The 25,573-nt window shown below is 44.3% G+C and overlaps 1 protein-coding gene and 1 long non-coding RNA gene across 2 annotated transcripts in view; one reads left to right on the top strand and one right to left on the bottom strand.

The window, feature by feature from the left end:
• The first annotated feature begins 8,732 nt into the window (after nucleotides 1–8,732).
• LOC119865944 overlaps nucleotides 8,733–25,573 on the top strand; it is a 29,592-nt gene continuing 12,751 nt past the window's right edge. The window contains exons 1-2 of the long non-coding RNA XR_005378644.1: nucleotides 8,733–9,053; nucleotides 9,203–9,299. This is a non-coding gene — a long non-coding RNA (uncharacterized LOC119865944). The remainder of the gene's footprint in view (nucleotides 9,054–9,202; nucleotides 9,300–25,573) is intronic.
• TRIM35 (tripartite motif containing 35) overlaps nucleotides 14,696–25,573 on the bottom strand; it is a 30,323-nt gene continuing 19,445 nt past the window's right edge. Inside the window, 3 exon segments of the mRNA XM_038573755.1 lie at nucleotides 14,696–21,563; nucleotides 22,861–22,979; nucleotides 23,764–23,786. Of these exon segments, the coding sequence (XP_038429683.1) occupies nucleotides 20,986–21,563; nucleotides 22,861–22,979; nucleotides 23,764–23,786 (720 nt within the window). The 3' untranslated portion in view covers nucleotides 14,696–20,985.

Here is a 25,573-nt window from a genome sequence, read left to right as displayed (position 1 = left end):
TAGGGCACTGGCTTTCCTGAGTGGTGTATTCAGTGAACTATAATAGTAAAATCAAAACGCAGTTGAACAAACACAACTTGTAACAGGCAACTAATGCTCCTGGATGAAAACACCAGCCAATCTTGTGGCTTTGCTGCAGACTCTCTTCTCAGTTCCTAAAGCAGCCTTAATTCAACAATTAGTATGTCCCAGGGCACCCGGGGGGCTCAGTCAGTTAAATATCTGACTCTTGATCCCAGCTCAGGTCTTGATCTCAGGGTTGTGAGTTTAGGCCCTGCGTTGGGCTCCACGCTAGGTGTGGAACCTACTTAAAAAAAAAAAATTAGTATGTCTCACAAAGATTTCCAATTTTGTTAGAAGTTACCACTTCTGTCTCCCTCCATCCTGGGGGTGTTTGGGGCTGGGGTCAGCTCCTCTTCAGCACCCCGCCTTCCTTTCTTCCCCTCCTGCCAGAATGGGAGTGGGGCGTGGGGGGAGAAGGATGTCTCAGTCATGGTGATGAACTGGTCTTCTCTGGGCCTTGCAGGTGTTCAGAGCTGACTTCTTCCTTTGGAGCACTCTGGAGGGCTCTTCAGAGAGCCCCCACCCCATTTCTGGCCTTTCTTGCTTGCAGCTCCCTTATAGTGGGTAGTTGGGTGGGTGCCTCTGTAACTGATTGCTCTAGCAGCTCCTGGGGAGAGGAGGTACACACCAGCTTCTCTGTGTTAGGGCCCTCTCCCCTCAAGGCGGCCCCTTTGGGTGGAATCGGAGACAAACTCCAGGAAGCTCATCACACTGGCCACATCAGGTGCTCAGGAGCTTCTCACATGCACTTTTTTCTGACAAGCCTGTGGGCTCAGGCTATTCCTGATGCAGCAACCTCTCTCCTCTGCCATCAGAGCTATCCACCAAGCGTGGACCCTCACAGTCTGACTTCTCAAGCATTACCAAGATGCCAGCCCACTGTAACCTCTGGCATCCAGTAGGAAGTGCTCCAGGTGTCCCCTAAGAAATTCCTGTCCTTGGTCTTGGGATAAGAGAAAGGCATGTCCTTCATTCTCCATGGTGGAAGCATGGAGCTGGAGGGATTGGGAGAGAGGGCGGAGCCCACAGCATCCCAACAAGGCTCCTCAAAGAAATCCTCCTTCTTTTTTTTTATAATCAATTTTTTTATTGGAGTTCAATTTGCCAACATATAGCATAACACTCAGTGCTCATCCTGCCAAGTGCCCCACTCAGTGCCCATCAGAAATCCTCATTCTAACCTCAGTCCTACCCTTTGGTTTCTCAACTTCTCTTAAAGGTTAGAAGAAGGTGGTCAGCTGGGGGTGGCAAAACAAGGTATCAGTCCCCTTTATATAACTTGCATCTGGGTCTCACCTCCTCACCTTAACATGAAAGAGTGTTTGGCTCTATTTCCTTGGAATCTCAGCCTGAAACAACACCAGCAACATTGCTACATACCGATTCCTATGTGGCTTGGCTTCTCTGCTAGGTTCTTTTTTTTTTTAAGATTTTATTTATTTATTCATGAGAGACACAAAGGGAGAGAGAGGCAGAGACACAGGCAGAGGGAGAAGCAGGCTCCATGCAGGGAGCCCGAGGTGGGACTTGATCCTGGGACTCCAGGATCAGCCCTGGACCGAAGGCAGGCGCTAAACTGCTGAGCCACCCAGGGATTCCTTCTGCTAGGTTCTTGACGTAGATTATCTCATTTAATTTTCGGAATCAACCTATATGGCAGGAATAGCTATTATCATATTACAGATAAAGTAACTGAGTCTCAAGGAGATAACTAGCTTGACCAAGGTCACATCGCTATGTATAGAAGCCAGACGGCAATGAGCCAAGGTTTTCTGGCTCCAAGACTCTGTGCTACACCAAATGTTTTGTTTAGGTTAATATTATGAAAACAAAATCCATAAATCCAAAAGGCTTCAAGTAAGCTACAATCCAGACAGTGTAGGGAGTGACCTCCTTCTTCCTCTGGGCCACCCTCTCCTGCTCATCCTTCCTGTCCCCTCTATAGGACGCCCTCTGCCTCCCCCACCCCCCCACTCCTCTCTGGCCTCAGACAGAATGTTGACACCAAAGTTCACAATGTATTTTACTGCCTGTCTTTCCATTAGACTGTGAGCTTCTTGAGGGCAAGGACTGATGGACTTGTTATTCTCTGTGGATCTCACTGCCTAGGAGTCTCAAAAACTATGGGATTAAGGAAGCCATGAATAAACCATGAACAAATGACAAGAAACGAACTGGCCTCAGAAATCCCGATTCTCATACAAGAACTTGGTCATAGCACTTGATGCAAGGGTTTTGTAGTGTTCTCTGGGAGGGAGAAAGGATGTGGGGATTCAAGCCTCCAGCCTGTAAAATGACAGGGTTGAGCCAGGTCACATCTAAGGCCCTTTGGCTATCATTGTGGCTCTTTTTTTAAAAGATTTTATTTGGTTATTTGAGGGGGGGGCGGAGAGGGACAAGCAGACTCCATGTTGATCACAGAGCCCAACACTGGGCTGGATCCCAGGACCCTGAGATCATGACCTGAGCTGAAATCAAGAGTCGGTCCTTTAGCCAACTGAGCCACCCAGGGGCTCCTCACTGTGGCTCTAAAGGAGCTCACAGAGAAGACAAAGATAGTTCACTGTCTCTGTCTGCTCCCTTCTTTCCTTTGACTGAGTGGTACCTCTCAACAAAACACAGGTACAGGTATTAGGATAATCTGGCAGGATGTAAGCCCAGGATATACCAGAAACGTCCCAGGAAGAAGAAAGCCGAGGATAAATTTGGGGCACAGAGACAGTAGATGGCTTCATTCTAAGGCACCAGAAGCAAATTTGTACTACTTTGTGGGTTATGTGTTCAAGTTCTGAACAACTTACCCTCCTGATGAACTGTTAAAATCTGTCATAATTTAAGATGCCTTCATGGATAATGAGGAAGGCTATAGAAAAGTACACAGGAAAGTCCACCAGGCCAAAGGGAATAGGACCCACCTCAGAGGTCTTCCACAGGTCTTACTTCACCATTTCCCTAACAGAGCTCATCTAGAGATGGAGAGATCGGAAACCACTGTCAACACCATGTTTAATGTTTATAAAACATCACGAGCCACCTCTGGGCATTTACCTCAGCCTGAATTTCAGCTCCCCATTTTGGGCCTTCTTCAGCCTGTGGGCATGCACTCTCCACCTGGAGAGAGGCTTACTAGTAATGGGCACAGTGAATGTTGTCCCTGGGGGGAGGACTCAAGTCACAGAAAGCATGACATCATCCCGGCTGCTGAGACACTGAGGACTCCAATGATGCCCTCAGCTCCCCTGGGATGACTCCAAGGCCCATGAGTGGCTATAATTCTTTAAGTAATGAGCATCATGGCTGTGGAAGTCAAGCCATTATTGTCATTCTGTCCTCATACAGAGAATAAACTCACTGGGCTACGGGCTAGGGGAAAAGAAAAAGGAAAAATCTGTTCCCGATCATACCTTCACCCTCCTTTAAAACCTTCAGTGGCTCCCCAGCACCTACAAGAAAAAGTCCAAACCTCTCTGTGTGTCTCTAAGGCCTTCCATGCACAACACTCTCCCCTCTTGCACCACACACACACACACACACACACACACACACACACACATTGAACTCCTTTCAAGCTGTAACAAAATAGAGTTGGTTCCCCCAAAGATGCCACACCATTTCCAGCTACTCACCTTTGAATACACCAACCTTCCTCATGGGTGGGGTGACTTCCCACCATCTCTCCGTCTGGCTAGCTCCTATTTATCTTTTTAAATCCCAGTACACTTGTCATCCCTTCTGGGAGGCTTCCTCTGACTCAGGAAATAGTGATTCTCACCCTGTGTTTCCCAAAGCACCTGATAGAGACAACTATTTAGAACAGCTAACATGAGAGCTGAATATGAATCAATACTTTTTTAAAGGGGAACCCAGAGGGAGAGTGGAATTCTTAAATTAGAGGAAGCATGTGGCACAATTTCAGATATGGAAGTATGAACATATTTACTTATTTTATCTTCACATTTGAAAGCATTATTTGCTTTTTACATTTGATTCTACAATCTACCTAATATATTTTTATAAATCATATGGGATTTTGACTGGGAATGTGTTGCATCTTTCGAACAATTGGGGGAGAATTGACATCTTAATATTGATTAAATATTACAATCCATGCACATGGTATATTTGCTATTTATTTAGATCTTCAATTTTCTTAAAATGCTTTTTTTAAATCACAAGGATTTATTTATTTTTTCAAGTTTCAAATGTTTTATACTTTTCTGTGTACAGTCTTCAACATATTTTGTTATTTTTATTCCTCAATATTTAATTTTTCAATATGACTGAAATATCTTTTGTTGAAAATGTCTTTTGTGGGATTCCTGGGTGGCTCAGTGGTTGAGCATCTGCCTTTGGCTCAGGGTGTGATTCCACAGTCCTAGGATCAAGCTCCACATCAGGCTCCCTGCATGGAGCCTGCTATTCCCTCTGCCTATGTCTCTGCCTCTCTCTGTGTGTCTTTCATGAATAAACAAATAAAATCTTAAAAAAAAAAAGGAAAATGTCTTTTGCTTAACTTCATATTTTAGTTTCTTATCAGACTCATTTGTTAATAATTTATGTGTAAAATATTTTGATTTACCTACACAAATAATTGTACCACCTATAGATACTGAGTTGTATCTTTTTTCTTTTCAATCCTTATGCCTCTTATTTCTTTATCTTGCCTGTCCCATTGTCTAGAACCTCCAAAAAGATGCTGAATAGAAGTAGTAATTGTGGTCATCTTTGTCCTATTCCTAACTTCAAGAAAAAGGCTTTTAACATTTCATCATTAAGTATGTGTTTCCTCTAGGTTTTTGCATATTCTCAATTATTAGATTAAATTTTTTTGTTTCTGTTCCCAGTTTTCAAAGAATTTTCTAATAAATGGCTGTTGAATTTTATCAGATGATTTTTCTGCCCTTCTGAGATGATCATACATTTTTTTCTCTTGTTAATGGGATGAAATAATTGATTCTGAAACTTTAAAAGCCAGGAATGAAATAAATTCCTGAAATAAACTTATAAATGAAATTGTTCTATAATTATCTTTCTTATAATATCCCTTTTAGGTGTTGATTTGTAATGTCAATTTCATAAAAGGAGTGAGGAGTGTTAGTTATCTTTTCCAGTAAACTAAAGATAGGGGGAAACTGGCTGCCTCAGTCAATGGCATGTGTGACTCTTGATCTTGGGGTTGTGAGTTCAAGCTGCACATTGGGTATAGAGATTACTTAAGTAAATAAAATAAATCTTAAAAAAGAAAACTGAAGACAGCTACTAAAACTACAAGAAGCATAAGTAGTTTGCAAATTTCTAGAGGAAAAAAACGCAAAAAAAATGCACTTTATACAGCAAAATATGGGGAGAAAATAAAACAAAGAAATGTAAAACACATAAAACAGGGTGTCAGTAAAAATAAATTTTAGACTTTTCTATTAAAAACAAATCTGAAAAGTCTCATTTTATTAATTTATTGCAGATATATCTTTTAAAAATGACACAGAAAGTTAAAACTAAAAGGATGAACCAGTATAAAGTGGACAAATGGGCACAAAAATAAAATAGAGTAGCAATATTATGTCAGATAAGATATAATTCAACAGGAAGTATGAATAGTGTGCATTAGTTATCTAGTGTGAAAAATATTACTTCAAAACTTAAAATGACAAACATTTATTATCTGACACAGTCTCTGAGAGTCAGTAACCCAGGAGTGGCTTAGCTGGGTGGTTCTGGCTCTAGGTTTCTTGAGGTGTTGCAGGTAAGGTGTCAGCTGGGGCTGTGATCATCTGAAGGTTTGACTGTGGCTGGAGGATCTACTTCCATGAATGTCCTGGAGACACAGCAAAGCAAGTGACCCAAGAGAGGGAGAGGAACCAGGATGGAAGCTTCAGTGCTTTTATATTTTCCAAGGTTGCACAACATCATTTCTGCTTTATCTTATTTTAGAATTGAATTGCTGAGTCTGGCACACACTTAGGGGAATTAGATCCCTCCCTTCAAAAGAGGAGCATGAAAGAATTTATAAAACCTTTTTAAAATCCCTACCTGAAGCACAGAATATTTTTTAAATGGTTATATATAAAACTACAAAGAAATCATCAACAGTTACTAACTGCAAAAATTATACAGGCCTCATTTTTTTTACTTCAAAGAATAAAAACAGCTTAAGTAATGTTTATAGTCAGATGACCATAAGACCTAAAATAAAAAACTTCCCAATAATGAAAAAGAAACATAAACATTCATACAAACACAGATATATAGTAAAATATAAAAATTACAAAATTTTAAATATCATAAAATATAAAATCATAAAGATTATAAAAATGAAGAAGCAGTAAAAACAGGGTATAAATTTAAGCTTGTTATGCCAATTGTTACAAATGGGCTAACCTTGCTTAATAAAAGGAAGCAACTTAAAGATTTGATAGTTACGTGTAAGGATGGTTACTGTCATATCATTTGTAATAGAAAATATTAGAAATAACCTTAATTTTTTTAAATGATGTAAATAAATTATAAATTCCATACAATGGCTCTTGAAAAAGTGAGGTAACTCTTATGTGTTTGTTATATAAGATAAAATCTTCAAAATATATTTTTAAAAAGATGAAGATATTTATAATCTGTGACGATTTTGTGGTTTAAAAAAAAAAGATGTGTTTTTGTTATTTTAGTATATCTCTGGAAAGACCCATAATAAACCAGATAATAGTGCTTGTCTATGGAAAGAAGACATAGATGTTTGGGACTGAGAGAAGAGGGAAACCTAACTTGTACTGTCTTCCTTTTGAATTTTGCATTTATACCCAAGTGAATACTACTAATTTTTAAATTTTTGATAAAGAAATTTTAATACGATTTTATTTAAAACTTTAATTGAACTAAAATAATAAAAATTTAATGAAGAACAGATCAATTAAACTGAATTGACTAAATATTCTATAAGATATTTTTTAAGTAGTCAAGGAATTGTCTCCAATAATGGCTCTGGGTCTGTAAACTTTCCAGGAACATACTACACAAAACTCTTCCACAGCACAGAAAAAAAATAGGAAAGTTGGCCAGATGCACTACAAAAGTACCTGAACACTGAAACAATAGCCTGTCAAAACAGCATAATAATAATACACCCACTACGTCCCTATGAAAAAAGAGTCAAGAAAATACTGTCAAGATGAAATTAGAGATCTTGCAAATGGATTAGAAAAAGACAAACATCCTGATATAAAAAATAGGGAAGGAAGACAGATAATTCAGAAAAGAAATATAAAAGGCCACTGAATACATGAAAACATGATGAAAAAAATAAAAAAAGAAAAACACGATCAACATCACTAATAATGAAGAATATGAATAAAAAAAGATTCATGAGCTATCATTTTGTACTAGATTATCAAAGGTGTAAGAGATTGGAAACATCCAAGTTTGTTTAGGGTATAAAGAACTGCGCAGTCTCATAGACTATTTACATTTCTGGAGAGCAGTCTGAGAACATGTATTTTAATGTTTGACACGGGAATTTCACTTCTAGGAATTTCTCCTTAAGCAATTCACTGGACAAGTGTCCTATAATACTTGTAGCTGCAGCATTTTCAATAGTGGCCTGGGCACTTTAAAAATAAATTATGATATATCCATACAATGCAATTCCTTGCAGCCAGTAAAAATGATGGCATAGATCCATATACTGGTGTACTTAGAGATTTCCATTTAGTTGAAAAGTTTTTTTTAAAGATTTTATTTATTTATTCCTGAGACACACACACACACACACACAGAGAGAGAGAGAGAGAGAGAGAGAGAGGCAGAGACACAGGCAGAGGGAGAAACAGGTTCCATGCAGGGAGCCTGATGTGGGACTCGATCCCTCCTCTCCAAGATCATGCCCTGAAAGGCAGGCTCTAAACCACTGAGCCACCCAGGGATCCCCTAGTTGAAAAGTTTTGCAGTTATTAAATACTGTGCATTTGAAAACTATTTAATAACAAAAGTCTCACAGCAGGGGGATTTAAAAAGCCGCAAAGAAAACGTAGCGTGAGTTCATTTCTATAATATCCCACACTATTGAGTTTAAAAGTACAGGAAAGGATTACATCGAAATGTCTAAGAGGTGGTGGAATTTGGGGTCATTGAACAATTTTCTGAATAAACCTACGTACTTCTATACTTTAAAATATTGCATCTGCACCTTTAGCTGGAAAACCTGGCACTATCTGTTCTTTTATTTATTTATTTTTTTAAGATTTTATTTATTTATTTATTTATTTATTTATTTATTTATTTATTTATTTATTCATGAGAGACACAAAGAGACAGAGACAGAGGCAGAGGGAGGAGCAGGCTCATGCAGATTGATCCCAGGACCCAGGGATCAGGATCTGAGCCAAAGGCAGGCGCTCGACCCCTGAGCCGCGCAGGTGCCCCCGGCCCCACTGCTCTAACGGTGTAGCTCTAACTCCACTTCCTCACTCCCCAAGGCTGGCAAAGAGCAGCCCAATAAGAGGCACCGCTGTCTTCTGCGCGCTCCTAGGGTTAGGGAAGCGTTAATTAACTCCTTAAAGAACTCCTCAGGCCCGGAGGCTCAGCTGACTTGCGATTGGCTGATGATGACATCATGCCAGTAGCAGGAGCCAATAGCAGCGTCCTTGCTTGGGAAGTTTCCGAAGCCCCGGATGCCTCGACGAGGCCCTGGGTCCGCGGGGTGGTGGTTTGCGCCCGGCGCCGGCCCCGCCCTGCAGACCCGGACCTCCCTGCTCCGCGGTCGCGGGTGGGCGCGGGGCAGCCCTTTGCGGGGGTCTGACTTCACTTTTGCCTTTTTTCTTCTTTTCCTGGACGCCTCCTGCCTCTTCTTTCTCAGCAGGTGGCCCTGCATCCTGCGGAAAGCCATCCTGGATTCACCAGGAGTCGCTGCGGATGCTGCTGTTTGTCCCCACGTTGTCATCCATCCTCTGTCTGGGGATCGGGTCCAGCCTTTGTGCTCCCTTCTCTCTCATCTGTTCGGGGTGCGCCCTCCTCCTGGCCTCACAGTCCTGCAAATAAAAAACCCTGCGTCGGGGACCCCAGTCACCACCTGATTGTCGCCTCTAACCGACTCTTTATTTTCTGAATGTCCCCCTTTTCTGATTTTAAGTGTAATGCTTTCTCTTTTTAGAAAAGAAAGGAGGAAGAGGAATGAGGGAGGAGGAGGAAGAAAGCAAAAGTCATATGTAAACACACCATCCACAGACACCCATTGTTCACAATATCAGGTATTTGTGTCAAAAATATGATAGACTTACAAATTTGGAATTGCATTGGTTCTAGTTTGCCTTTTTTTTTTTTTTTTTTTTTACCTTGGCTTTTGTTATGTAGCATTTCCTCATGTCCCAATATTGTGAGAGTGGGGGAGGGGGTACATTACTTGGCTGTTTTGTTTTTTAGTGGCTTCGTGGTATTCCAGCATTTGTATAACTTATTTCTATGCCCCTTCTTCTGTATATTGATTTCCAACTATTCCCTATTTTAAATAATGCTGTGATAAACAGGAGCCTTTCAACATAATTTTTTTGTGCCAATATCTGAATATCTCCTCGAGATGCAATCTTAGGGATATGATCACTTTAAAGATTTCTTTTGCTCCCAAATATTTTGATTAACCTATCTTGTTATTCCAAATTAAATTAAAATCGCGTTGTCTAATTTCAGAACCAAATCACAGGTATTTTTATTTATGATTGCTTCTTCAGTAAAGCTTTCCAGTTCTGTTTTAAAATTTAATTCAAAAAAAATAAATAAAATAAAATTTAATTCAAGAGGTCGTTTTTATATTTTAGTTGATTTCGTGAAATGGAAGATTTTTTTCGATCATATTTCCAAGGTGGGTAGTGCTGGCATGAAAAGGTGTTGGTTTTTATAAGGTAACATCATTTGGATTCACTTTACCACATCTCCTGGTCGTTCTGCTTTTAGTTGATTTTCTTGGGTCTGTAGGGAATTATTACAAGCAGCAAACTTGCAGTGTACGCCCAACTACTTGTCATAGTTGTCGGTGTTTCTGTCGCTGTGAAATACCCTTTCAAAGCTCACTTTGTCCTTTTCCTCTGAATGTCTGCGTGCAATTATTGGTGCCAGCCTTGTTTTCTTCTTATTTGGATGTGTGGTTAGAAACCAGACTCCTTGCTACTGTGGTTCAATTTCTCAATTTTTATCTGAGAAGCATTTTTAATAAGCAGCTGATTGCAGTTTTAAAAACCTTATTTGCAAATCTTAATAGGAATGTATGTGTTGACTTAGCGACTGTTATATTGAATTTTATGGCTTCTTGTTCCCTTTGTTTTCACTTTTGCTGTGGGCACTATCTTTTTTTTCTTTCCTCTTTGTTCATGCTTTGGAAGGAAAATATGCTGTTTTAAAAGTCTCCTAGTGTTTCAGCAACCTTCCAGTATATACTTAATTCGATATAAAAGTGCAGAATGAAACATTATTTTTTAAACGATTTTATTTATTTGAGAGAGAAAATGAGCGAGAGAGAGAGTGAGAGAGAGAGAGAGAATGAGCAGGGTGGAGGGGAGCAGAAGAAGCAGACTCCCCACTGAGTAGGGAGCTGATGCTTGGGCTCTATTCCAGGACCCTGGGATCATGACCCGAGCAGAAGGCAGACACCTAACTGAGTCACCCAGGTGCCCCTGAAACATATTATTTTTTTAAGATTTTATTTATTTATGAGAGAGAGAGAGAGAGGCAGAGACACAGGCAGAGGGAGAAGCAGGCTCCATGCAGGGAGCCCGACGTGGGACTCTATCCTGGGTCTCCAGGATCACGCCCTGGGCTGAAGGCGGCGCTAAACCGCTGCGCCACCCAGGCTGCCCTGAAACATATTATTTTGATTGTGTTCTTTCCAACCCCTTTTCCTCATGCAAGGGTCTTTAAAAAACTTTACTTCTCTTAGCTCCAAATTTTCTGGATTTGGTGAATATAACCTGGAGTTATGTAATCAGATTATTGTTGTTAAATTGCACTTAACATTATATATCATCTCTTCCAGAAATAATTTTTGACATTTGCAACCTAATCCGTCTTCAACACAATTATATAATCAAGCGAGACAGGGTTTAGGGACGGTATATTTTTTGAATCCTTATGTTTTTGAAAATGTCTTTTTTTTTTTTTTTTTTTACTGTCACGTAACGTGTGTGGGTATAAGATTCTCAGACAATTCAGAATTTGCTCAAGATTCCATATACATTCCCCCATTGTCTTTTGGTAACACGGGCTGATTTTAATTCCTTTGTACATAACCCGCTGTTTGTTGTTGTTTTCCTTTGGTGTCATGGATATTAGGAGAGTTGATTTTATAGCCTGTAAATCAAGTATTTGCCATGAGTTTGTCCAGAATGTGATACACACTTTCAACCTCCAGTTATGCCAGTCATTTTATCATTTGTTCGGATTTTTTCCCTGTAATTCTTAAGTTGGATATCTATTTTGTCCTCCCTGTCTTTTTCTTCTTTCAAAAAAGAAAAAAGCAAAGTCCATCACCTCTATCTTCTGGCAGCGTTTCCGAGTCCGTCTTCTGCATTCTTTGCTCAGTTATACCCATGTTACAACTCTGATCTTCGCTGTCTCTTCTATTGGCTTCGGGTCTGCAGTTGGCTTCTCCGCTTTCCTGCAGTTCTGCACTCCCTCACTCTGTCCCTCTCCATGGTAGCTTGCTCCCGTCTTACTCCCTCTGCCCCCGTTGACACAGACAAGACTCCTTGTTGAGGATGCTAGAGATTCTTCTGGATGTAGCAGCTGGCCTTTTAAAGGAGTATGTGCTCCCGCAGAGTCAGGATGATTCTCTTCCTTTGTTCTGTGGTATTTTCTCATGCTCCCTGTTGCTTTTAATCCATAAATTCATCCTCTGGAAGGTGGTATCTAACTAGACACATGGATTTCCTGGGCCCCACACAAGGTCCACTCAGGCGACAGTGTGTACACCACCGAGGGCCATTCTGATGGCCCGGCTCCCAGCACCTCCCAGCTTCCAGCAGGCACCAAAGTGGGGTGGCTCTGGTGTGTGCAGGTGGGATGTTCTGGGCTGACAGCTCTCCTGAGACTATGAAGAAATGGACTAATATGCACAGAAACACGGCGACGACTAAACTATAGACCTGTGTGCTCCCTCGTAGGGCTCCCTCTGCCCTGTCTTGTAGGGACACCTCCCTGGCCGCCGATGCTGCCACCAGTCCCCTGTGCTTTCCACCTTTTCTGGGCTGTGTGGTCACTAAGTGTGTATGGCAGGATGAAGGACAGAAGGACACAATACTTCTGGCCACTGCAAAGAACAGCTTGGGGACTGTAGAGGGCTAGAATATGTAAGGAAGATCCCTCAGTTAAAATAATGTCCTGATCCTGAACTGCAACAGGGAAAGTCATGATTTCCAGGTGAGGGGAATGGCTGGATCTCACAGCTTCAACTTTTGTTTCCCAAATTCACTTTCCCCTTAGGTACTGATTTGTTCCTTTATGCGTTTATTTACTCAACAAATCTTAGTAAGCTCCCCAGTCACTGCTGCGCTGTCACCCATGGCCCCGCAGCATGGTCTTCCTCCTTCAATTCCCACAGCTGAGACCAGCTTCACAAACAGCAAGAGAATAAAGCAAGGAGGAAAAAAAAAAACATTTGAGAATAAAGCAAGAGGGACTCAGAGGCATGACTTTGTAGCACCAACAGGACCACCTGCTTTGAACTCCAAAGTCTAACACCAGAACCTTCACAGTGTCTGGTCCTCGCAGTACAGATGGGGGAGAGATAGATGGAGAGACAAAGTAGCTTCTGAGGTCTTGTGGGTGGGTGTTTCAAGAGACACTCAGGGTGGGTGCTAAAAACCCCACTCCCCTGGCTTTGGAGTTAGGGGGCCTTCCTCCCAACCTCTGCCAACGGGTTGCTGATGATGTGAGTCTTCATCTTTTCTTCTGTCTTTGCTGATGCTGGGAGAAGCTCTGCCAGCTGCGGTGATTAAACTGTGGAGTTGGAGAATCACTTTACGTCTTCATGTAACAGGAGTTTCAGGGTCTTTCCACACTTGCTGGCTTCCTTCTACCTTCCACATGTTTCTTTGCGTCTGTCACACCATCTTCCCCCTGGTCCTGCCTCTGGGTCTCTACCCGAGAAACCCGGGCCCCCCTCGGAAGGTGTGAGTGCTCCCTAGGCTGCTGCCCCTGCCCTCTCCTTTCATTCTAGACCCTCTCCATGTGAGAACTCGGGCTCCAGTAGCTTCCACCAGAGGCCTCTGCCCTGACTCTGGACTGCACTCCCGGTCTCCCATCCAGATCCTGAGCCAGAGCGCCCCGATGGCCGTCCCTGTGCTTCCACCCAGAGTCGTGCCGCACCACCCTGAACCTGGTGCTCCCCTGGCCCACTCCTCACTCCTCTGGGACGACACTTCAGCAAGCCAGAAACTGCTGACCAGCACCCCTGACCCGCCTGACCCCCTGCCTTCCCCCCACCCCAATGCTGCCTGGCCGTCCTGCCTCCTCCAGTATTTCTAATGCCCACTCCTCCTGACCCCATGGCTCCCCTTTCACAAACCGAACTGCCTCAGTTATGCCACATTTATTGCCGCACACCCCAGATATTTGGGAACATGGGGATGGCACCAGACCTGGGGTTGAGGTCTGGTTCTGCTACTCACTGGTCACATGCTCTGCGGACTGCCCAGCGTGCCTCCCTGGTGGTCAGGATTACCGGGAGAGGGCCTGTGTGAAATGTTCTGGAAGTAAACAGGTGAGCTTCACACCTGGGTACAGTGCTTGAAGGGCCCCTTCAGACAAGAGCTGAGACAAAGCAGGGAGGGAGCTGGGAAGCCTAATGGCTCAGTGGTTGAGCCTCTGCCTTTGGTTCAGGTCCTGATCCTGGGGTCTTGGGATCAGTTCCCCATTAGCCTCCCTGCAGGGAGCCTGCTTCTCCCTCTCCCTATTTCTGTATGTCTCATGAATAATTAAAGCCTTTTTCTTAAAAAAAAGGGGGGGGGGTGAGCCAAAGAGCAGGGGCGTTTGTTGAACCCACTGCACAGACCTTGCCTGGTGCGCGCACCACCTGCACCACCTCCAACCCCCGGATCCCCAGGGCTCCACGATGCTCCTCTCCCAGCCTGGGGGGTTGGGTCCCAGACAAGGGAGGGCGGAGCGTAGCTTGACTTCCCAGGCCCTCCACCTCAGATCTCCGTGCTGGGTCCGCATTGTTCCCAGACTGATTGTTTTCTGAAATACATTATGCAAATCCCAGCTAGCCCAGTATCCATAGAAACCAGAATCTTCCATCTTCCTCAGTCTGTTCCCTAACAAAACTAACCCACCCAAGTGACACCCACAAACGAGGACAAAGAGCGCCCAGAGCCGGGGAAGCCTCCCTCTGTGCCGGGGCCTCAGGCTTCGGTGATCGCTGAACCCCTCTTGCCCAGTCAGTCCTCCAGTCTTGGCCGGAGGAAGGAGAGGATGGCACAGGCCAATGCGACAGGCTGCATTTTCTGAGCCCCTGAAGGCAGATGTTGCAGTCGCCACCTCAGCTGGTCCTCTTTTGCCGGACCCAAACAGCTCTGCTGTCACTAAGATCACACAGTGGATGTGCATCTGTTGTTGACATCGTCTTTAATCGCGCACATATAAGCACACGAGCCATCTCTGGAACGGGACAATAGTTTTATTGTGCATGACTGATTATTATTTTTAGCAGCGATTTTTTCAAGACCTGCCCCCTCTCTAGAATAACCTTCATTACACTTCAAACATTATGACTCTAGTCTTCTTTCTCCAGACTCAAAACTTAGGCAGAGCTCCTAGTGCCACACCCAGGTCCTTAAAATACTTCACTTGCAGCAGCAGATCCTACCACGTGCAGGACACTGGGCTTCTGCTAGTGACACAGATTGTGAATCACAGGACCTTAGAATCGGAAAAGGCCTTGGAAACAATTATGCAAGTGTCCCAGTTTCCCTTTTTATAGAAGACAAGTTGAATGGCTTTCTCTAAAGTCTCACAGTTATTTAGTAGCAGAACCAGGTAAAACAACAGTATATGCCAGACCTACGTGTTTTAGACATTTGCTCCTGTAGTCCCGTAACCACCTTATGAGGTGGCTTATCTCCGTTTGTCCTAAGGTATCTTTTGTTTTAGTTTTTTATTTTTTTAAGTGACTGCTACACCCAATGCAGGGCTCAAACTCACAGCCCTGGCATCAAGAGTTGCATGCTCCCCTGACTGAGCCAGAAGGGCGCCCTTAAGGTATTTATTTTATAATCACAGGATAACGATAAGGCACTGAGAAGTCAAGTAACTGTCCCAAGGTCACACAGTAGATGAGTCAGGCTTTGAACCAGGTTGTCCAAACTCACATCCCAACCTTGTAACACTAGGCTATTTAGGTCTCTAGAGACCTTTGTGAGGCTTGAAATTTTAAAAATCTATGTTGCGGTCTCAGGCTTATCTTCTAATGTCAGGAGCAACTAAATTCAATAATGCTCCCTGTTTTATTTATTTATTAAAGATTTTATTCATTCATTCATGAGAGACACAGGCAGAGGGAGAAGTAGACTCCACGCAGAGAGCCCGATGTGGGACTCGATCCCGGGTCTCCGGGATCATGCCCTGGGCCAAAGACAGTGCTAAACCGCTGAGCCACCCGGGCTGCCTGTGTTCCCTGTTTTAAAACCCAGTGTGAAATATGTGAATGAAAAGAATGAAAAGCTAAATCCACTAGCTAAACTAATTGCACAAAAACATCCATGCCATACCTCCCACTTGAGGATAGGAAATTAATAATATCCTTTGAGAATTCTCCTCTTGGTTGGGTTGCTTAGGGATACTGACCTGGAGTATATGCTTTTTTTTTTTTTAAGATTTTATTTATTTGCTCATGAGAGACACACAGAGAGAGGCAGAGACATAAGTAGAGGGAGAGGCTGGCTCTTTGCTGGGAGTCTGATGCAGGACTCAGTCCCAGAACTCCAGGATTACAACCTGAGCCAAAGGCAGATGCTCAACCACTGAGCCACCCAGGCGTCCCTGGAGCATATGCTCTTAAGTGACAGTGCATTGGGGGAACCAGAATATACTTGTGAACAGGATTTGTGCTCTGCATAAAGTTTTTCTGGAAGTATATCTTATTTTAATGATAATATGGATTGTCCACAGGAGGGGAGCTGAGTATGTGGGCATAAGTGGGAGACTGTTCTAAGTACCTTTTGTACCTTTGAAATTTATAGCCATGTAAATGGATTATCTACTCAAATAATACACACAAATTATAGACAAGATCCTATTGGTCTTTGTGTGTGTGTGTTGCATGTCTGTATGTATAACTCTAAACCCTATTTTTCTTGCTCACTACGAGATAACCATTTTCCCATGGTGTCGAAATTTTTCATATGCTTATATCCTCCTGTACATATAGATCCTTGCTAAAAAAAGAAAAAACCCAACTCATATAGATCCTTGCTAAAAAAAACAATTCAAGAAATTTGAACATGCCCAAGATCAAATTCTATTTTTCAATTTTCTTCGGGATTCATTAATGTGCCATCATTACGTTAACATTCAGAATCTCCCACTTCCTGAAGAATTGGCCAATGTGTATTAGGGCTGTACTATGTTTAGAATATACCATGTGTCATTTGAAACAAACAAACAAAAAAATGACTTCATTTGATCTCGACAGTCTGAGGTAGAAACCCTACTGCTCATTTTAGATGAGAGCACCGAGCACCATGGTTCAAAAGGTTCAGAAAGCTCAGAAATCATATGATTGGTACACCTGGATCCAGGAACCCATCTTGTGGGTGCCAGACCACTTCCTCCTTACCAAAGATACTGCCCATTGTGTAGAGTTTTCCGGAACAGCTTTCCTGAACTCCAGTGTACACACTCAATGATCTTGGTTACGCCAACGTGGGGTGGCAGTCAGAGAAGCTCTGGGCAGGTCTCAGAAGGTAGCACTGAGCTCAGGACAACTAAAGGCAAATAAAGGAAGGCAACAGGCCCTGCAGGCTGAGGGAATGACAGAGAGCAGCCACTAGAGATGCACAAGTCCAATGGGGCTCAGGAAGGCTGAGCAGTCTGGTAGAGGGTGGTGGCAGAGTGGGCAGGAGCAGCCATGGAGGGCTCTCAAGATGTCACTCAAGAGAAGCTGGGAAAAGCCAGGATGGCACAGTTGCTCTGTGCCAGGACCCCTGGCACTGCCACTTTTCAAACCAAAGGGGTTGTGAGAGACTTTCACTATTTCATCAACAAACAGCCAATCAAATTCTGCTGAGAGAAATTTCATCCTCCACTAGCAGAAGGGAGCAAGGAAAGAGAGGGTGGATGTGAACTTCAGTGTGGCCAAAACATAACTGGTGGCCAACAAGGGAGTGACAGGAAGCCAGGGAGATCAATTAGGAGACCTTCAGTTATCTCCTTTTGGTGTTTCTCAAGCATGCTTTCAGTGGCTGCTGTCATGAAGTGCTCGCTGTGGGACAGTGCTCACAGGCATGCTACATCAGACCTTTAAGAGGTGGGAATTATCCTCATTTTTACAGATGAGGACACAAGCTCAGGAAAGTAAAGAGTGCCCGGGGAGACACAGCATGTACATGGCAGGACCAACATAACCAGAATTGACAGTATAATAGGTGTTAAGGACATTCTAATCAAAACAGCCAGCTGAAAAACAAAAACAAAAAACCCAAAAAAACAAACCAAACCAGACCAAACCAAAAAACTAGCCAGCTGGATGAAGCCAGGCAGCAGGATGAAGATGTCCTAAGAAGCCTGGGCTGGCAGGACCCATGTTTTTGTGTAGCGGAGCAGGAACTGGACAACGGAAGGAGAGCTGGGTAATGACGAGCTCCAAACTCTGCCCTGGAGAAATGTAGGACTGCTAGGAGTGGTGTCATCACGGTGAGGTGTGACAATGAAGGACAGTGCTTCTGGCATCTACACATGGGATGGACTGAAGGTGGGAGAAGCTGGAAAAGGGGAGGCTGCCTTCAGCCTAGATGTAGTAATGAGGAGAAAACTGATGTTGGGATGGAAAAGAGTAGAAGGCAAGGGTAGGAGAGGGTTCCAAAAAAGAGGACACTTGTGCACCTGTCAACAGGTGAACTGCCCCATGCCTGAACCCAAATCCAAAAAACTGATTTATATACGTGGGCTTTTATATGCCTGGGCTTAAGGGCAGTGTCGAAAGGAAGATTCCTAGGATGCACAAGTAATGAGAGAAAAAATAAGACTTGACATCATCTAAGTTAAAAACTTTGGTTTCAAAGGCCGTCATCAAGAAAGTGAAAAGACAACCCACAGAATGGGAGAAAAAATTTGTAGATCACGTATCTGGTAAGGGACTCGTATTTAGAACATATAAAGAACTCTTACAACTCAATGATACAAGACAAGTAACCCAGTCAAAAAATGGGCAAAGGAGCTAAAGACAGTTCTCCTAAAAAGACATAAAAATGGTGAAGAAGCACATGAAAAGCTGCTCGACATCCTAGTCATCAGGGAAATGCAAATCAAAACCATAATGAGGTATCACTTCACCCCCATTAGGATGGCTAAGTTAAAAGACAGACAAGTGCTGACAAGGGTATGGAGTGAATGGAACCCTCATGCGCCTCTGAGAAGAATACAGAATGGCATAGCTCCTTTGAAAAATAGTCGGGCAGTTCCTCCAAAGGTTAATGAGAGTTCATGCATGATCCGCCAAATCCACTCACAGATATATACCCAAGAGAATGGAAAAACATATGTCCCCACAAAATATACATCCACACATTATTCATAATGGCAAAAAATAGAAACAATCTAAACATCCACTCGCTGAAGACCGGATAAATAAAGTATAAATATCCACACAACAGCATATTATCTGATCATAAAAAGGGAATAATGTCATATTCATGCTACAACATAGATGAGCTTATGCTCACAAGAACACTGAAAGGAAAAGGTCAAAAGGAAAAGTGATTTTAGCTCAAATATCATTTTTATTTTTTAAAAAAGAGGCCTAGACTATCCAAATTATCCTATTCAAAAACCCCTTTCCAATAACCTAAGTTGGAAATAAAAAACATTTTAAAAATTTATTGTAACTAACAAAATAATTTCAGGTCAAGATGATCATAGAGATTATATTTGGTGAGCGAGATAAATAGAGAACGCACACTGGTGTCAGATGTGTTGACCACCAAAGTGCCTTGAGCTGCCACGTGCCTGGGTGCCTTCAGACAGGACCTGCAGATGCCCATGTGCCAATATTCCAATCCAGTCCCCTTTACCCAGTGGCATCTCCGACTGCGTCCCTCTCCATGGCCCCTCCCAATTGTACATGTCACGTTTATAACCACTTCATAGTTCTGAACTGTGCTTTTTTTTTAAAAAAAATGTCCATTTCTGTGAACCTGGAGCAGAGGCAGGAGAATGTATATGAGCCCTCGGTCGGGAACATCCCCCTGGATTAGACCACCACCACCCCTACAGGACAGTATTTCCTTTCACCCTGCTGTTTCCTGGGACAGGACAAGCTGACCATAAAGAACTCTCTGCAGGCATGTGTGGGGAAGAAAAGATGGAGGTGCAGGTCCATATGTAGGCAGGGCAGGGTGGGGGCAGAAGAAATTCAGATGAAAACACAAAAGGCAATAGAATGAGAATAAGCAGGTGGAGGCCAGCAAAGGCCAAGTGAGGTACACCTCCCGTCCTCCTCCCTCCAGGCACCCCCAGTTCCTACCTCCTGAGTGAAAAGGATCCCTCTCCTTTCTCATTATTTTGTAAGAATGAATCAGAGCTGTTTCTTCCACAGCAACTACAGGACATAATTTTCCAGTCCTCCTATCTCACTAATAGATGAAGAAATTGAGGTCCATAGAAAGAACAGGTCTAAACTGTGATTTTTAAAATTGTGTTTTCTAAGTGAAATAGTCCAAGAAATGTAAATAGATAAATCAGAGCTGACCTGATGGGAAGCTTTGCCTCTGCCAGCAGGCTCCAGAGGGCTCTGTGGAGTAGTTTTAAAATACTGGTATTAAGTAACAGAAAGTTGAGCCTGGGCCCTATCCCAAAGTCACAGCAACAGTTCTGTATGAACCAGAATGTTCTTATTTTCTGTATTTTTGATGCTCTGGCATCTGGGGTCTCAGTGACCACGAGGAAACTGATCCTCCCAGGACTAGCCAATTTCCGAGAAAGCAAACTCCCCTGGGAGCATGCCATGCCTTCCATATGCAAACCAACTGACCCAGAGCTAAACCCCCAGTGGCTTCCTTTACCTGGCTCTCACATGCTGAGCCACGGTGCTCCTGCAGATCATCCTGTCCTGGCCATCTCTGACAACCAGGGGCAGCCCCTATGCTCCAGAGCTCACCAAAATGATTCAAACTAGCAGACCCCTAACCTGTCTACCCACAGCCCTGCCTCACCTGGCCCTGTCTCTACAGTCTCCTACCTGTGCTTCCCCAACTCCCTCTGCCTCCTAAGGAGCCCTCTGTGCTTCCCCAGGCAGCTGCTCTTCATGATGCTCCCCATGGCATGGCGGTGCCCTCCTCCTGGGAACTGTAAATAACAAACTCTTTCCAACTGCAGCCTCTCCTGATCTCAGAGAAAATAAAACCTACATTTTAAAACAGGCCATTCTAGAAGCAAACTTTATCCCTAGATATCTGGGAATTAGGATTTAGAAAATTCACATCCTGAAGGTGCCATGACTCTGGGAGTGAGGTATCTCCTGGATGATTTTCAAGTGCGAGTGAAGAAGGGATCAGAAATGAAGGAGGCGGCTCTCCTGGAGCCACAGGAAAAGGATAAGAGTGGTCAGCAGGAAGATCCTAGCAAAGAGGCAGATGGTTCAGAGGTTATTGAGGTAACATGACTTGAGGAAGGACAGAAAGAAAGCTGGACCATGACACAAGTCCCAGGCACTGTCCGGCAGGCCCCGGGCTGGCCTCAGCCATCTAGCTCCTCCTTGACTGTGATGCGCAGGGGGCAGATGCGCAAAGGTTCAGGGGGCCCGTCCCCCCGTGTACCCCCCAGGTAGAAGTAGGGCCGCACCTCCCCAAAGCGGGCGTGGAAGGTGTAGAGGTGGCAGTGGCTCTCGGCGTCATAGAAGGACAGCTCGCCCTCTTCACACTCCAGCTCCACGCGCAGGCGGCGAGGGATGGCCGGGACCAGAGGCGATGTGGCTGGGTCCGAGGTCACGCAGTGGTCCCCCTCCACCCCCTGCGTGCGGCACACGTACCAGAAGCCTGAGCGGGTGTCGTGGTAGCAGCTGTGCGAGTGGCCCTCGGCACCGGCGTCCTGGCGCAGCCGCACCACGCCCACCCGCCAGCTGGGCAGCCCCCCCAGGTCCACCTCCCAGGTATGGGAGCCCTGAGAGAAGACTCGGGAGCCCAGCAGGCAGGGCGCTGAGGAGAAGCGCTCTGGATTCTCCACCTGCACTCGGTAGCCGTGGTTGGTGACACTGGTGAGGTCATCAGACACAGAGAGCCAGCCGGCTGCTGTATTGGGATCGAAGCTGAAAGGCACTGCAAGCAGAGGCGAGAAGTGGGGGAATATCAGCAAACCTCACGTGCCGCCCTTCTGTCAAGCCAGCTGATGCCTCCATCCCTCCAAAGCGACTGACCAGGTCCCACCTGGGCTCAGGGGGCAGAGGGAGCTGTCCAGGGCAGAGGGGATGTGTTACTGGCTGAACCGTGTCCCACCAAAAAGATGTTGACATCATAACTGCCAGGACCTCAGAAGGCAGGCTTATTTGGGAACAGGGTCATGGCAGATGTGCTTAAGATGAGATCAGACCTTAAACCAGTATGACTATTGTCTTTTAGCAAAAAAAGGACAAGAGACACAGACGCGGGAGGGGGGAAGGCCAGTTGATGACAGGGGCCGACATCACAGGGCTCCAGCTGCCCGCCAAGGACTGCCGGCAAACATCGGAGCTCGCAAGTGGCAAAGAAAGATCTCCCCAGATGATTCAGAGGGAGCGTGGCCCTGCTGACACCTTCATTTTAGACTTCTAGCCTCTGGAACTGTGAGCAAGTAGATCTGTCATGTGAAGGCATCCAGTCCCAATCTGCAGTCCTTTGTTACAGCAGCCATGGGAAACCATAGACACGGGGGTCCCGGATGCTCACATAACTGACGAGTTAGAGAAACACGTGACATTCCTCTGGGTCACTGCCCTTGTCCTCTTCTTAAAACCATGATGTCTCAGTCAGCTTGGGTTGCTACATAAAAATACCAAAGACCGAGTGGCTTAAACAGATGTGTCTTTCTCATAATTTTAGAGACTGAAGTCTGAGACTGGGGTGCAGTGCCACTGGGCTTTGGTGAAGCCACTTCCTGGCTTACAGATGGCTGCCACAAGAGGGAGAGAGGAAGAGGAAGCCAGATCTCTGGTGCCTCTCCTTATAAAGCCACTCATCCCATCATAAGGCTCCACACTCAGGACCTCATGTAACCCAAATCATCTGCCAAAGGCCCCACCTCCAAATGCTATCACATCAGAGGTCAGGGCTTCCACATACGAATTTAAGGGCACATAAACACTCAAATAGGTCGTTTCGTTACCCACGCAATAGAGAGGGCAGCTAGTTCCTCTTTCTGCAGAGGTGGCTGAGTGTCAGGACCCAAGAGGAAGGAGTTTTGCCAAGAGAGGTTTAAGCGGTGGGGCAAGGGGTGTGGAGGGCACCAAGGGACCTGTCTGACAGAGGCTGGGGAAGGTCTGACAGGGTGGGAAGCTGGAAGAGATGAAGTCAGCTGGCTCTCTGCCTGGCATGAAGTGCCTCCCCTTCCTGGAACCCCTGCCCACACCCCCCCACTCACCAGATTCTACAGACGTGACCATCTTCCTCCAGACGCGGTACTGTAGGGAGTCTAGATACTTGCAGATGTCAATGAGCATGCCAGGCTGGATGGGCTCGGGCTCCATGGTGCAGAAGAGGCTGGGAAAGGAGAAGTGGGCCTGGTGGGCAGGGCCAAAGCTGTGCATCCTGGCCTAACTGGGTCAGCTGAGAACAGCCAACAGGACTTATTTCTAACCACCCTATGCATCCCTGATGATCAGCCAGTGGCCAACTAGGCTGCTCCAAGCTCCTTGGCATCCAGTACACAGACTCCACATGCCCCAGCGGGGATAAATATAAATAGGAGGTTCTCAGACACAGTCCCCATCCTTGTGGGCAGAAATCACACTTATACATCTGCTCATGGGATGTCTGAGTCAGAAGGGTCTTCTAGTCCCAATTCTCAAGGTTTCATTGGCCTTGGCCTGAAACACTTCCAGTGACAGGAAATTCACTATTCCCCTAAGCATTCCCATCCCCCATCCTTGTGCAGCTCTGACTGGGATATAGTTCATCACTGAACCAAAAGACATCAACACAAACCAGTGTGCCCTGAGACTCTCAGAGGGAGATGTTAACCAAGAAACAAGCCTCAATGTTAGGAGGACCCACTGAGAAATACAAGCTGTGTGCAGGATGACATATCCCTTCCCTGCACAGTGCATGATCATTTTCTACACACAGGAAAACAATACTTCACCAGTGCCAATTGAAGTGTCATGCCTTAAAAGAGGGCTCTCTCTACCTGGCCAGCCCCTGCCACTCCCTCTGTATGACACCCAGCTGGCATCATTACCTGCCTGGCCCTGGAGCCAACTACAGCTGGCACCCCTGGTATTTCTGCCTGCTTTTCCCCTCCCCTCCACCAGCCTCGGCAACTTACCGGCGTTTTCGGTTTTTGTGTTTCTAAAAGAGAAAAAAAAAAAAACAAAAACACAGAGACATAGACACAAGAAAAAACAAACAAAAAAACAAAAAGCATGTAAGCTTCTGATCTCAAAAGGAGGCCTACATCCCATGTTCATGGATCAGAAGACTTAATATTGCTAAGATGGCAATACTCCCCAAAGTGACCTGCAAATTCAACAAAATTCCCATCAAAATTCTAGCTGGCTTCTTTGCAGACATGACAAGTTGATCCGAAAATTCATATGGAAATTCAAGGGACCCAGAATAGTCAAAACAATTCTGGGCAAGAACAAAGTTGGTGGTTCCCATTTCCCAATTCCAAAACGTATTAAAAACAACAGTAGTCAAGATAGTGTGGTACTAGCATAAAGACAGACATAGATCAATGGACACGGAAGGTCAAGAAGTAAACCCTCATATTTACTGTCAATTAGTTTTCTACAGGGTGCCAAAACCATTCATTCGATGGAGAAAGAATAGTCTTCAGTAAATGGTGCTGGGACAACTGGATATCCACATGCAAAAGAGTAAACAAGGATTTCCACCTTGCACTAGATACAAAAATTTTAAAAATTAATTCAAAACTTTAAACAAGGAGCTAAGCCTATAAAATGCATGACCTTGGATTAGGCTATGGTTTCTTAGATATGACACCAAAAGTACAAGCAGGAAATAAAATGCAGATAAACTAGACTCCATCAATGTGAAAAGCTTCCATACTTCAAAGGAAGTTACCCAAAAAGTGAACAAATAACCCACAGAATGGGAGAAACTATCAATAAATCATATATCTGATAAAAGTCTAATATGCTTAATATAGAAAAACTCTTATAATTCAACAACAGAAAGACAAGCAACCCAATTTAAAAAATGGACACAGGACTTGAATGCACAGGTCCCCAATGATATATAGATGGCCTGAAAAGATGCTCAACATCATTAGCCATCAGAGAAATGCAAATTAAGGTCACAATGAGAGACCATTTCACACCCTTGCAATGACTATTAGAAGAAAAATAAGAAAAGGTCAGTGTTGGCAAAGATGTGGGAAATTAGTCTTCACATACAGCTGATGAGAATACAAAGTCCATGTAGTTGCCTGGAAAGCAGTCTGGCAGCTCTTCAAATAGTTAAGTTACAAGTTACCATATGATTCCGTACATCTATTCCTAGGCACATAACCAAGAGAAATGAATACGTAAGTCTAGGGGATCCCTGGGTGGCTCAGCGGTTTAGTGCCTGCCTTTGGTCCTGGAGTCCCAGGATTGAGTCTCGGGTCGGGCTCCCGGCATGGAGCCTGCCTCTCCCTCTGCCTGTGTCTCTGCCTCTCTCTCGCTCTCTCTGTCTATAATAAATAAATAAATAAATAAATAAATAAATAAATAAATACATAAATAAATAATCTTAAAAAAAAGGAAAGAAAACGTAAGTCTATACAATAATGTGCACATGAATATTTCCAGTCATGTCATTCATAATAGCTTAAAAGCAGAAGCCACCCCAATGTCTGTCAACTGAAGAATGGACACATAAAATGCAGTATATCCACACAATGCAGTATTATTCGGCCATCTCCTGATGCATCCTGCCACAGGATGTGGAGTGAAAGAAGCCAGTCACAAGAGGCTACATATTATACGACTCCATTTATGGAAATCATTTATGCAAGTGTCCAGACCAGGCAAATCTTTAGTGTTTGCTGAAGGCTGATGGCAGGGGCTGGGGTGGTGATAGCTAGAGGGTGTGAGGTTTTCTGTTTCTGCAGCTGATGGTGGTAATGGCTA

Source organism: Canis lupus, chromosome 25 (genome assembly GCF_011100685.1).
Source record: "Canis lupus familiaris isolate Mischka breed German Shepherd chromosome 25, alternate assembly UU_Cfam_GSD_1.0, whole genome shotgun sequence".
Taxonomy (NCBI): domain Eukaryota; kingdom Metazoa; phylum Chordata; class Mammalia; order Carnivora; family Canidae; genus Canis; species Canis lupus.
This window is presented reverse-complemented; position numbering and strand designations above follow the sequence as displayed.